Consider the following 12266-nt stretch of genomic DNA (forward strand, 5'->3'; position numbering starts at 1 on the left):
TGTGTCATTCCAAGAGGCCTTAAATGCTGGCGATACAGAGAGGGCTTTGAAGTGCCACAATGAACACTGGGCCTTGTGCACCCCCCCCCCCAAAAAAAAAAACAAAACAAAAAACCTCCCATTGTAACCCCATCCTCCCCCTCCATCCACATCCACGGGCCCTATCACACAGACGCAAAGATTGAGGTTACATAACTTGCTTACAGGGAGTCAGAGTGATTTAATTTAAGAAAAATGAAGAACAGACTTTGACCCCATTGAAGCTGCCAAAGTACTTTTTTTTCCCAAGCTTTAACTTAGAATGCAGGTAGCACTCACATATGCACAGCATGCACACACACACAGACACAAGGACATATTTGGGACATTTTCCATTCAATAGTGGTATTAATTAGAGAGAGAAAGGGACAGACAGAGTAAGCCTGAGTGAGGACTCTCATCAGGCTTTGAGACAGCAGGGGGCAATATGAAAGCCTCATCTCCTACGTCGAACCACCTCTCCGGTATTGTTTACCAGCATACTGACGACATTGGGGGGGGGGGGGGGGGGGGGGTGTTTAATGAACACTGCTCCCCTGCCGTCTGTCTGCAAGTAGGTCTGTACATCCACAGTTTCCTGTGCACTATGTGATAGAGAGTGGAGGGAGCATTCACTACAGATTTGAGTTTTTTCTTTAGATCGATTCATAATAAAGTGGCCCATTGGGAGAATTGCAATGTAATGATATAACATGTCAATAGAAATAAGTCTTTTCATCAGATTCATTCATTCAGAATAGATTATTTGTATTGCTAAATTATTCGATAAATATTGCTTAGAGAAACTTGTGTGCTGCTGTATGTATTTGATATAAGATCATTATTTCTATTTGCTTTTTTCCCCCATTTTTCTTTTTTATACAGAGTCTGGAAAGTGAGGGCAAAAGGTAAACGAGGGAAAGGTTCAAAGTTTTGGGCACAGACTCGACATCCAGTCTGGCTCTTATCTCGGAAAGGCGACAGGCTTGATGGTTTCGTAGATGAGTCTAGGATCTTATCTACACTCATATCCAGAGCCTCATAGCACCACAGTCTGTCCTTGTTCAGTCAAACACTCCACCTTCTCTCTCAGTACTTTGCAACGGATCCATCGCAAATTGTCAAGAATCTCCTCACATAAACCACTTTAGGCGCAGACCAGACACACTGAAGACAACTTTCACAACTTCTACGTGACCGAAAAATGAACAAGGTAAAAAAAAAAAAAATTATAATAAGATTCTCATCTAGGCAGGCACAAATGATAATGAAAAAACAGCAAGCACTTACCAGCTTTTTCTTTCTCAGGAACAACGGGGGTGCTCTGGGAAAAAGAGGAGAAAAAAAGATTATAGTCACGATAGCTTGGCTATGATGCATTTCCATGATACTTGATGCCACGGAGTGATTCACACAGGAAACTCGCTTGATTTTTCTTAGCACTTGTAAGCATTCCTAAATAAACCTTGACCTAGAGAGTGTAATTAAAATAAGCATTCATCCTGTGTTATTCCAGTGTTTCAGCAGCTACTTATTTCATTCCTTTACATGTTATCCCTCTTATTTGAGGAGCATCTGCAGTTTTATAAACCAGTGTTTTAACACGAGCTCAGCAAATTGTATGTATTTGCTGAACTGCTTGTTCGTGTCGGTCATCTGGCTAAAGAGAAAAGCATGCCAGTCATTGCATAAAAATAAGTGTTGATCTTCGGTATTAACCATATATGCTTCTAAGAATCTTGCCTAAATGGAGCGTATAATTACACCACATTGTTTCATGACATACCGGGTTTGAGATACCAGGAATGTGGTTGCCAAAACCCAATATGCATAATTTTATGATGTGTAAACATTTTAATAAATGGTTACAGTAGATAACAAACCTACCAAAGAATTCTGAAAAAACCACATCATTAAAAGTGTTCACACAGCACACTTTCCTGTGAGTTAATGTTGATTCAGCTCTCACGTAGGTCGTCTGGAGACACATTACTGATAAAATCACAACACATTTTGTAGCTGTAGTAGATTCTTATTATTCTAGTTGCTTAATATGACCTTTTTTGGATTTGTTGCAGGTTTTAGAAAATAATGCTGCATCAACAACCTTTCTGGGTAAAAATAGAACAGTCTGTGTGTCGTTTCAGTGGTAAAGTGCATGTGTGTCTGCACGTGCGTAGAGTGGAGCATTCAGCTGGAATGTAAAGGTCTTTCTTGGTGCTGACTTTTGACCTCAGGGTCTTTTGCTGATCTCCACACCCTGACCTGTTTAATCCAAACTCCCCTGGAAGAGATCAGACAAAGTAAGCAGGACCATTCTTACAATGCTCTCACACTGCCCAGAGAAGAATTCTGTTTTCATAAAGTCTAAACATTGTGATATTATATGCGATATGATATTTGTATTAGGATGAGTTTACAACTCAATGTTTATTTTGCCCTCAGAAATAGCTAAACAGCTTTAATGATGTTTAAGTATGCTGTTACAACTTTGACCTCTTTCATTCCATCCTTCTTTTAGAGCGATAATGCCTCAAATGGCACCAAAATTCAAATTAATCACATTGAGTGGAAGCAAAAGAAATGAATCATTCTTGTTTCACCTTCAGGTGATTAAAAAACAGCAGAAGTTAGAAAACGTCAGCCAAGAGACCAAAGGTTGTGTCCTGTCTGAGAGCTTGGTTTCACTTATCACTCACTGATTTGTTTCATTTTCACTCGCTTATTAGTTTAGGTTTAGACACCAAAATCTACTTGGACAGGTTTAGGAAACGCATGTTGAAAAATAACACTTTCCTATTGCATTTAAATGTGATGCCAAGGGTGCACCCATATGCAATGAGTTTGGAGTGAAAGACCTATCCTACTAATGCCTAAACCCACATTGTGGCACAAATACCACAGGACAGCTGGCTGGAAACATGTAGTTTGGGTTAACAGTTGAGGCAATTGCCCACACACTCACTTTGGCTGAAGAATGATCACATTCTGTTCTTCCGAGAGTCCTTACTCAGTGATACTGGCATCAGAGATTGGCATAAGGAGTCCTTTGGTGATGTGCCATAATGGACTCAAAAAAATGAAGATCCTTTAAAGAGTGACTATTTCCTTAAGGAAAAAACTCCATTCAAGAAAGAAGATATTTAGTGTTTCCCTAAAAGACCAACTTGTAACTTGTGTTTTATCCTTTCTGTACCATCCGTAAGGTTGGGAAACACGTTAACTTGTAAACATATTTCATTTCAAACATTCTGGACTAATGCTGCATTTCATTTACCTCAGAGATCGGGTTTCAGAGCTGTGAGTGATTTCACTCATGAATTGAGCAAGTTTTAGTAGCAAAGTCAGTTGTTTTACTTCCTAGCAAGGTAGAACTATTCATGCATCACAAGAAATACAGCGCAATGATGCTTTTTTGCACGTAAAAGATCTCCAGCGTGATCATGGAAAGAGCCTAGTCAGAGCTCTGCGTATGGCTTATTTATCGAGTTAGAAATACACAATAGTGGCTGTACAGTTTTAAATCTTTACTGTTTTACTACTGCATATGTTCACGAGTGCCATCATGTCTTGTTAAGTCAGTGTTGGTGGGGCTGCTCTAACTATTCGAGTTGGAAATTTGATTTGAGGGGGTGTTCCAGTTGGAAATTCTGACTAGGAATTTTGAAATTGAGCTGGAATGCACTACAATGCAATACGATGCCTCTATCATCATTTATCACATGTAATTTTTGGATGACGAGATACCGCAATAAGCTTACAGAGAACCGGCGTTACGCTAGTAACCAAATAATTTCCACTGTTTCCTGAAATTTGATGTCAACACTAAACTTTACAAATCTGATTAATACAAACTCCCGGCCTTGTAAATGTTTCTTTTTTTCTCTGTTAGTATGAGCACAATATATTTTGCCATAAAGGGAGCATTACTTTGATTATTAATCACTTTTAATTTCATTGGCATCAGGCTGAAGTACGGTCACATTCAAGAAAGAAACATGACTAGTCATTACAGAGCAAAAAATATGGCTACAGGCGATTTGCTCCTCCAGTCTCAGAGGCAGCCCCTGTATTTTATGACTGAATAACCACAGGTATGACACGGTCTGGCGAGTATGAACACAATGGCTGCTCTTATGCACGAGTTTGTTTTTGCTAACGTGTTTGCTGATTCACGCTGGATAAATGAATTATCTTGGTCCTAAATCCAGTTTTTAGAATCCAACGAGTGAATTATCTGCTCACACATAGTTTAAACTAAAATCCACACAAAATCGTAACTAGATTTTTATCTGGCGATGCATTTGTTTATGGTTGTTGAGTATGCATGTGTACGTGTTTATGTCTGCACATGTGTAACATATCATATGTGTGCTGAAACAGCAGTAAATCATTTGTCGGTCACTTTCAGACGTAACACGGGTGAAGTTTCCTCTGTGGACAAACAGCTTCACAATTTATTGCTAATTAACAGCCTAAAAAAGACACCAGGGAGAAGCTGAAGGCTCCTGTCATTAAATTATCCGGAACAAACAGAACATCAGCAGTGAGGTGATGCCAGACATACATTTATACTCAGTGCTGTTTCAGCTGTTGCACACGGGTAATATTAGCTCTGCTTTTTCAGCCACAATGTTTTGTTACAGGAAAACATTATGAATGGTATGAGACTCAGCTAAGATAACACAAGCCACCTGCTCCATTTTTGCCTTTTCATCAGCTGGATATAGGTTAGAAACAGTATTTATTATTCTTGTTTCGCCACAATATACAATTTTATTTGAAATACTACCAAAATGCCAAAATATATCCTCAAACAGCGTTTTATATTTAAACAGCACCACATTAACTCAGATTTTGTACATGTACAAGACATGTTATTCCTTTATATTGTAGCAAAAAGGTTCTTTTTAAAAAAAATCTGAATGGCTAATGTTTTGTATTTTCATCTACAACTCTGAAGGATGGAAATATGGGAGGTCTGTGTGGCTTCTCTGTTTAGGTCTAACAAGACATTTCAGTTCACCAGTGCACCCATCTTATTGTGTAAACACGACACCACGGGTTCCTTTCAGTGACCCACAAGATCACTTACACACAGTGTAAACCTCAGCTTTCACGTACTGTTGCGTTTCACTTTATGATAGCAATTACAGATAATGAATACATTTAGAAATATGTTCATATATTTATGAGAACAAGAATGTTAACGAATACACGTAAGTACCAGTGATTTCACTGCACCACACTCACATATTTTCTTAATGCTTTTCTGTTCTCCCCCACTCTGCATGCCACAGTGCAGGTTCTCCCAGTGTGGGGTCGCCCAGGCCGTGTCAAGTGTCCACTGGGGAGCTGCAGGCTGCACAGCACACAGGCATCAGCTGCCTCATTTACTGCCACTAATTTACTGGAAGTGGTTGGTGTTGGGGCACAAGGGGTACGGTATGCGTCTGCCTCACATGAGTATGTAGTGGCCTGCAAGCATGCGTGCCTGCATGATTACACACTGTAGGGTTGTTAATTAGGGTCATTACTCTAAGCAGCAGGCCGGTGAAATTGTTTTTGTCTTGGTTTGGGTTTTTTTTCTCCAACAAATCACTTTTAGTGAATACATTTCAAAAATCCAGGTATGAAACTTTTTTTGTATTTATGTATGTATTTACTTTACTAAACATTTTGGATATTTTGATTGGAATAGTATGGAGAACTTTGACACTTAATATTACTGCCTTACTCTAAAAGCTGTTCAGTTATTCTAATGTTTGTTAAGTGCTCCTGGCAAGCAGGAATCAGGTATATATTTTTAAAATATTTATCTAACTATTTGTAGTATATGTCCCCAGAACAGATGCTTGTGACACCCTTTGATATCAAAATTCTGGAAACATGATGAAAACACAACAGAATTTGTTCTTGTAGTAGGAGGAAGCAATAGTGGAGTTCACTGGGAACAGGAGAACTGAGTAAAAAACTCCAAAGATTAAACAAATATAGCATGAGAGCAGAGAAAGATGCAGTGGACACTTTTCATTGCTTTTAACACTTGTTTTCACCTCAGCTTTTTGTAATGTTAGAACTTCACCCTTCACTCTTTCTTCCTGTCCTTTGTGCTGGTGTAACAAGTGAAGTTCCCCAGTGTGGAGTTGTTGGTCAGTCATTTCTGCAACTGACTGACCAACAACAGCACAAGCAAACATGGCCCAAGGCCGGTTGTAGCACTTACTTTGTACACTCTCTCCATCTGACAACAGAGCTTTGCGAGCTGGAGCAGAGTTACATGCATGTTACCTCTGCTGGACCATCCTTGTATAATGGAAATATGGGAGGTCCTATTCACCAGGGGTCGCTACAACGGATGAATCCCGCAGGTTTGATTTGGCAGATTTTTAACACCAGACGCCATTCCCGAGGCGACCCTCTCTCACTTGAAACAGGGCACTGCACAGCTACAAGCATTTTACCTCATGTCATACTTTGCATGGTTGTGTGTGTGATAAATAAAATTTGAATTTGAACATTCACATGTTATATGAATATGTTAATTACAAACCTTCAATGTAAATAAGTGTTAAATAAATGGTCTGCTACAACAATGCTGGTGATAAAAAATTACTTTTTAATACAGGAGTTTACGTTAAAGTACATGGGTTTGGTGCTGTTACCAACTACTACATTTCTGGTATTGTGACATCAGCCCTGCTTCTGACATTCATCTGGTTTGGGACGTCGGTCCGTACTTGCCCAGATTTTCTGGTAATGAGAGGGGATTACAAAACCACTCTTAACCCTCCTGGAATGCTCGCAGACTCATTGGAGCGTTCTCAATAATATATAGCTTGTCTGATATTTAAGAGTTAGAATTTAGATGATAAAAACTGCAGTTACACTGGGACATCCACAACAGCCAATGTGAGAAAATGTACAACTAGACAAGTGAATGGGAAGAGGTATGAAAGGTAAGATGCTAAGGACATACGAACGAACAACCAGTAATAGGTGTGTTAATCAGCATCAGACACCAACCTGTCAACCTATTTTCAAGGAAAAAAAATGGCTAGATGAGTCAAATAATGTGTTACTTGTGTAACAGACTGACCACTTGAGAAAAATGAATGCTATCTTTAAAGAGGCTTTGAAGCATGGCCGATGCTTCCTCACAGATGGTCTGCTGCCTGCTGAAGAGACGTTCAAAGCCTGGGTTCAGTAACTGAAAGGTTAATTTATCTTGTACTATGGAAACATGACAGCTTATAGACAAATAAGTAAAGACTTTCAATACTCAGTCCTAGTAACAAATATTATTTTGTCTCTTAGTAATGGCCCCTCATTGTGTGTGGCATGCCTTTCTGTGTGAGTGAGGTAGTCAGAGTTGTTAAGCAAGCCACTGGCATGTGGCTCTTGCACAACAAACCCAAGCAGTCCACCAGGCCTGTTCCAACCCCACCGCCAACCTCTCATCCCCACCCCCCTCCAGCACTGCAGCTGCAGTGTGTGTATGAGTGTGTGTGTGTTTGTGTGGATGTGCGAGTGTGTGTGACCACCCATGGTTTGTGCTGGCCAAGGATTAGGGGGCTCAGGCAAACCCAAACTTTTTTCTCAGCCACTTAACGCGAATGGCTAAATCGGTGCAGATGGCTTATGCCCAGGTAAGCTTGAGTCTCCAGCACTAGATGCTTAAGGTGTGTGTCTGACAGAGGAAAGAGAAATGCATCTGACTGTGTGTGCGTGCTTTCCTAGGAACATTGGAGATGTTATCTGGAGCTCACTGTATTTTGACTGGCATTCATGTGCTCTTTTTGCCCTGCATTTACAAAGGAATTTATTCAGAGCCCAAGACTCCATGTGTGCAGGGAAACGTGGGAAACAATTTCATTTAACCTTCTCCTTTCCAGAAAAGCCCCCCTCCCACACACACAGTTATCCACCCCACACATTTTCTCCTTTCTCCCCTGCATCCCCTTCCCTCATTTTAATAGTCTCCATATGTCACACTTAGAATGTGTCAACAGGAAGTGATGCGATGACTTGGTTTAATGATCCACTGGAACATTTCTTGTAGAAAAAGTATAGTAGCGTCCAGATGTTGGATTTAACAGTGACCTCGCAAAACGAGGTGATGCTTGAAAATGTCTCTGTGACGTTTACTGTGATCTTTTAATGCAGTAAAAAGCTCAAGTAAAACCTACAGCACGAATGGGTGCACTTTCAGTCTTTAGCTGTGTGACGAGGTTAATGATTTCACCGTACAACCTGTGCACTTACTCACATTCACACACATGCACGAGACTGCCAGCTGAGACTTTGTTCCCTCGCCCAACCTTGAGTCATGAGTTATGTTCTGTACGTGCTGATGTCCACTGAAAGGGAGTAAGAGAGGGTGAGATGTGCACAAACGCAGACAGCCCCATACATCTGACTCTGTTTACACACGTAAGCCAAAGCAACGGACTTCTGGTTTCAGGCGCTGTTGTGGAAGGGTTTAGTGGTGGAGCGTAAACTGTGAACTGTTCAGTGGCCCTTGGATTCCATCACCAGACAAGACAATAACTCTTCACTTGTCCGACCAGGACCGTTTTTCTCCCAAAAGGAAAATGTTTTATTTTTCTCTCTTTGAATAATGCCATTGCTTTACCTCATATGAGTAAAGCATTAAGGAAACCACTTTATGCATCTTGAGGGACAATAATCCTTTTCATGCTTGTTGTATGACCAAGCCTAATGAGAGCAGCAGAACCAGAGCAAGCAGGTGCCAAAAAGAATCTGAGCTGAAAATGTGCAAAGTGAGAAATATGATTTTAAAAGTTTTAATTTTTACGAATAAAGAAACCGATAAGGTGCTATGAAAGCAGGCAGTCTAATGTATATGTTTTGACAAGTAGAACAAATAACCACACCTTAGGCATATGTTTGAACATGCAGAGCATATACTGATGCAGCTCTTTTCCCTCCATTTTTTGGTTCTTTCAAAACAGAATGGTTGGCACCAGATCGAGGCATACGCACAATCATATCTAAAACTAATTAATCACTCTGTAAGCCTAGTTATTGCTTTTTGGATTGTACTCTAAAGTAGCTCCACAAAGGGCAATGTGAAAAAAGTGGGATAAAAAGTTCGGAAACCACTGATTAAGCCACACAAACTAGTTTTATAATTTTAGTTTTACATCTCTACAGTGTCACTACGCTCATTAAGGCACTAAATGTGTCACCTGCTTCTTCTCACCAGGTCACATTTGTGGGTTATGGACCAGAGTTAATAGGGATAAGCTAAGATCCCAACTGCAACAACAATGCTGCCCACAGGATTAGGTGCTGACATTTTTAAGGACAAAGCTGAGAGTAGGTTAACAAGGGGGATTAGAATATCCTCTGCACAAGATTATGGTGGCCCTGTGCTGTGGCAAAAACAGCTACTCGATCGCGGGGGTCACGGTTTTGTAACATCTACTTTAGGTTTAACCATTCGCTTTTCAGGGCACTACATCCAGTCAAAGAAGGTCACTCAAGTCTCTTCTCTTGCATGACCTAACTGTAAACCCCTCACCTGTACAACTTCAAATGCCACAAGCACATCTAGCTATAAACACAAAACACCAGTGGGCTGCATTCCTTCCTTAAGATATTAAGGAAAGCTGAAGAATTGAGCAAGAGGTTCAAGTATCTCTTGACTGAGGTAATCTAACTTCAAGGCAAATACGGATGGAAAACAAAAAAATGCAAACACACGCTTGACTTAAACATCCCAATTAAAACCTCAAACCGCACGCCCCAGTGAGTGTATCTTGAATTGCACCTGGTTTTACAGTGGGTTCATGTGTGCGTCTGTGTTCCTGAGACGCTGTTTATTTGTTCTGTGATTTACTGCACTTCATTATCTGTGTATCTGTAGGGGTATTTCCAGATGCCTGCATTTTACAGTCATCCTCATGATTTAGTGTCAACAAGTACCATCATCTTGCAAATATTTGCTACACGTTCTGCAGTGTCCTCTATGAAATCGATTCACGCTTCAATTCACTGACTCAGTGCGTTCCACGATACCAATAGTGAAGCGATTTTTTAAATGTAATTATGGATGAAAAAGTATGATTCATTTAAGTAAAAAAAAAAAAAAAGCAGCGATATCCATATGGAGGCAGTAAATCGCATTGATGATTGGGCTGGTGTGATTTGGGGGCGGTGCCACGACATGTTATTATAAAAACAGAGAGTTGCCGTTGAGCTGAGTGTGTAAACACTAAGAATCATGTGATATTTGACATTCATGACACTGCTGAAACAGAGCACTCCTTCTGTTAAAGAGTTAAACACATCAAATGCGTCAGGCTCATGTATGTGGACAATACCAATATCTCTAAAATACACCATGTGTTGTGCTTTCTATTAGAGTTTCACTTGTGATTATATTAATATGATATTATGGGGTGGCTGCAGCTCAGGAGATAGAGCAGGTCATCTACTAATCGTAAGGTTGGTGGTTTGATGCCTGGCTACTCCAGTCTGCAAAATGTCCTTGGGTAAGATCCTAACCCCAAGTTGATTTGTGATGGATAGTGAACATTGGATAGAAAGCACTTATGTTTCTGTAAGAATTAATCCTTTAGTTTGTATAATATCTTTAATCAAAATTATATTTTTAATGCTAAAATATCAATCATTGCTGTTGAATTGGGGGGCGGGGCTGGACCAGCTACCATAGGGCAAGAGGCAGGGTCCACCCTGGACAGGAGGCCAGTCTCTTTCAGGACTAACACATAGAGACAGACCATTCACACTCACATTCACACCTATGGATAATTTAGAATTACCAACTAACCTAACCCCCGTAATTCCATGTCTTTGGACTGTAGGAGGAAGCCAGAGTGTTTACCCAGAGAGAACCCACGCAAACACGGGGAGAACATGCAGACTCCTCACTGAAAGGCATCTTGCCAGGACCTTCTTGCTGTGAGGCAACAGTGCTAATCGCCGTGCCACCATGCTGCCCCGTTTTACAAAAGAGCAGAAAAAAATAGTTACACACAGTTAATATATTTTGATTACAATGCCAAATTACAGTTGTTTACTTAAAAATAGAATTTTAGTGGTTGAATGTTATGCACAATTCCTTTCTTACTGAGTCCAAGGTGCTGGCTCAAATTTGGATATAAACGAGTTCAGATTGATAAATGATAAATAATGATACATTTTTATGAGTTTTAAATATGTTTTCGACAGTTGCTTTCTTGTTTTTGTGACAGGTAGTCTAATACATTTATTGAGCACTGAATCAATTCCCTTGGAGTACTTTATGCACTGCCTTTAGCCTTGATTCAACAGGAATTTCCTTATGGGGCATGAGGAGAAATTCATTTTCCACATCCTGTTCCAAACATAAGCCTTTTCTTTTTTCTTACCCTCTTTTTGGAAACCACAGCAGGTCCCTGTTTGTCTCCTTGTTACAGCTGTGCTCAGCAGAGAAGTGACCTTGAGGACAATGACACTACACAAAGCTGCTAGCATGGCCATGGCCAGAGCCACTGCTGGCAGCCCTTGACAGACTGAATGGTGACTGGTTTCATAGCTCCCTGACTCATTATGGCCTACTACAGCCTTTAAGCCAATACGTGGGTGGAATGTAGGCAAACATAATTATGCCTGTTGCCCATTGTGTCGACTATTGACCACAGACAGGAGTGGGAGAGAGTGGGAGTAAATGTAAAGATAAATAAAAGGCAGTGAAAGTAGCAAAATACTCAGACTTTTATCTGCCTGGGACGCGGAGAAGGTGTGGTCTGGATGTAGGATGTTTGGGGACTGCGAGGCTGCCAAACCGGAACATGGAGGAAGGACAGAGCAGAGATCTGCCAGTGACCTTAGCACGCAAACCACAGCACTTCTATTGTCCACCAGACAGATAAAGAGCCATGTTCATACATAACCTACTGACAGGGAGTAGAGTCTTTCCGTCATTCTGAAATAGAAATATCTCTCAATCAATCATCCCTCCCAGAAAAAAACAAAACAATCCCATGAACCCAGATATGGAAACTTTTACTTTCTAAATTCACTGGCAGTGAAACCAGAGGTAAAATTGAATACTGTTGCTATGGAGATAGAATACAGATCCAAACATACGGTCAAAGGTCACCGCTCCATGGAATGTTCACCGAAGACGGATGAGAGGTGGTGCCCGCCAGCACCTTCCCTGTCATCGTGTGCATGACATGGGAAACACCCCTGTGCTAAATTTAATGGGCAGTTAT

General features: G+C 40.6%; 1 protein-coding gene and 1 long non-coding RNA gene across 2 annotated transcripts in view; one reads left to right on the forward strand and one right to left on the reverse strand.

The window, feature by feature from the left end:
- The window catches only part of dlc1 (DLC1 Rho GTPase activating protein), an 85015-nt gene that overhangs the window by 59445 nt on the left and 13304 nt on the right, over positions 1–12266 (reverse strand). The window contains exon 5 of the mRNA XM_080302956.1: positions 1309–1342. Within this exon, the coding sequence (XP_080159082.1) occupies positions 1309–1342 (34 nt within the window). The remainder of the gene's footprint in view (positions 1–1308; positions 1343–12266) is intronic.
- Positions 547–1508, forward strand: LOC145429458 (uncharacterized). Its single transcript, XR_013909692.1, has 2 exons — positions 547–1231; positions 1327–1508. It is a non-coding gene; the product is annotated as an uncharacterized LOC145429458 (long non-coding RNA).

The sequence above is a fragment of the Astatotilapia calliptera genome, chromosome 6, assembly GCF_964374335.1.
Source record: "Astatotilapia calliptera chromosome 6, fAstCal68.1, whole genome shotgun sequence".
Lineage (NCBI taxonomy): Eukaryota > Metazoa > Chordata > Actinopteri > Cichliformes > Cichlidae > Astatotilapia > Astatotilapia calliptera.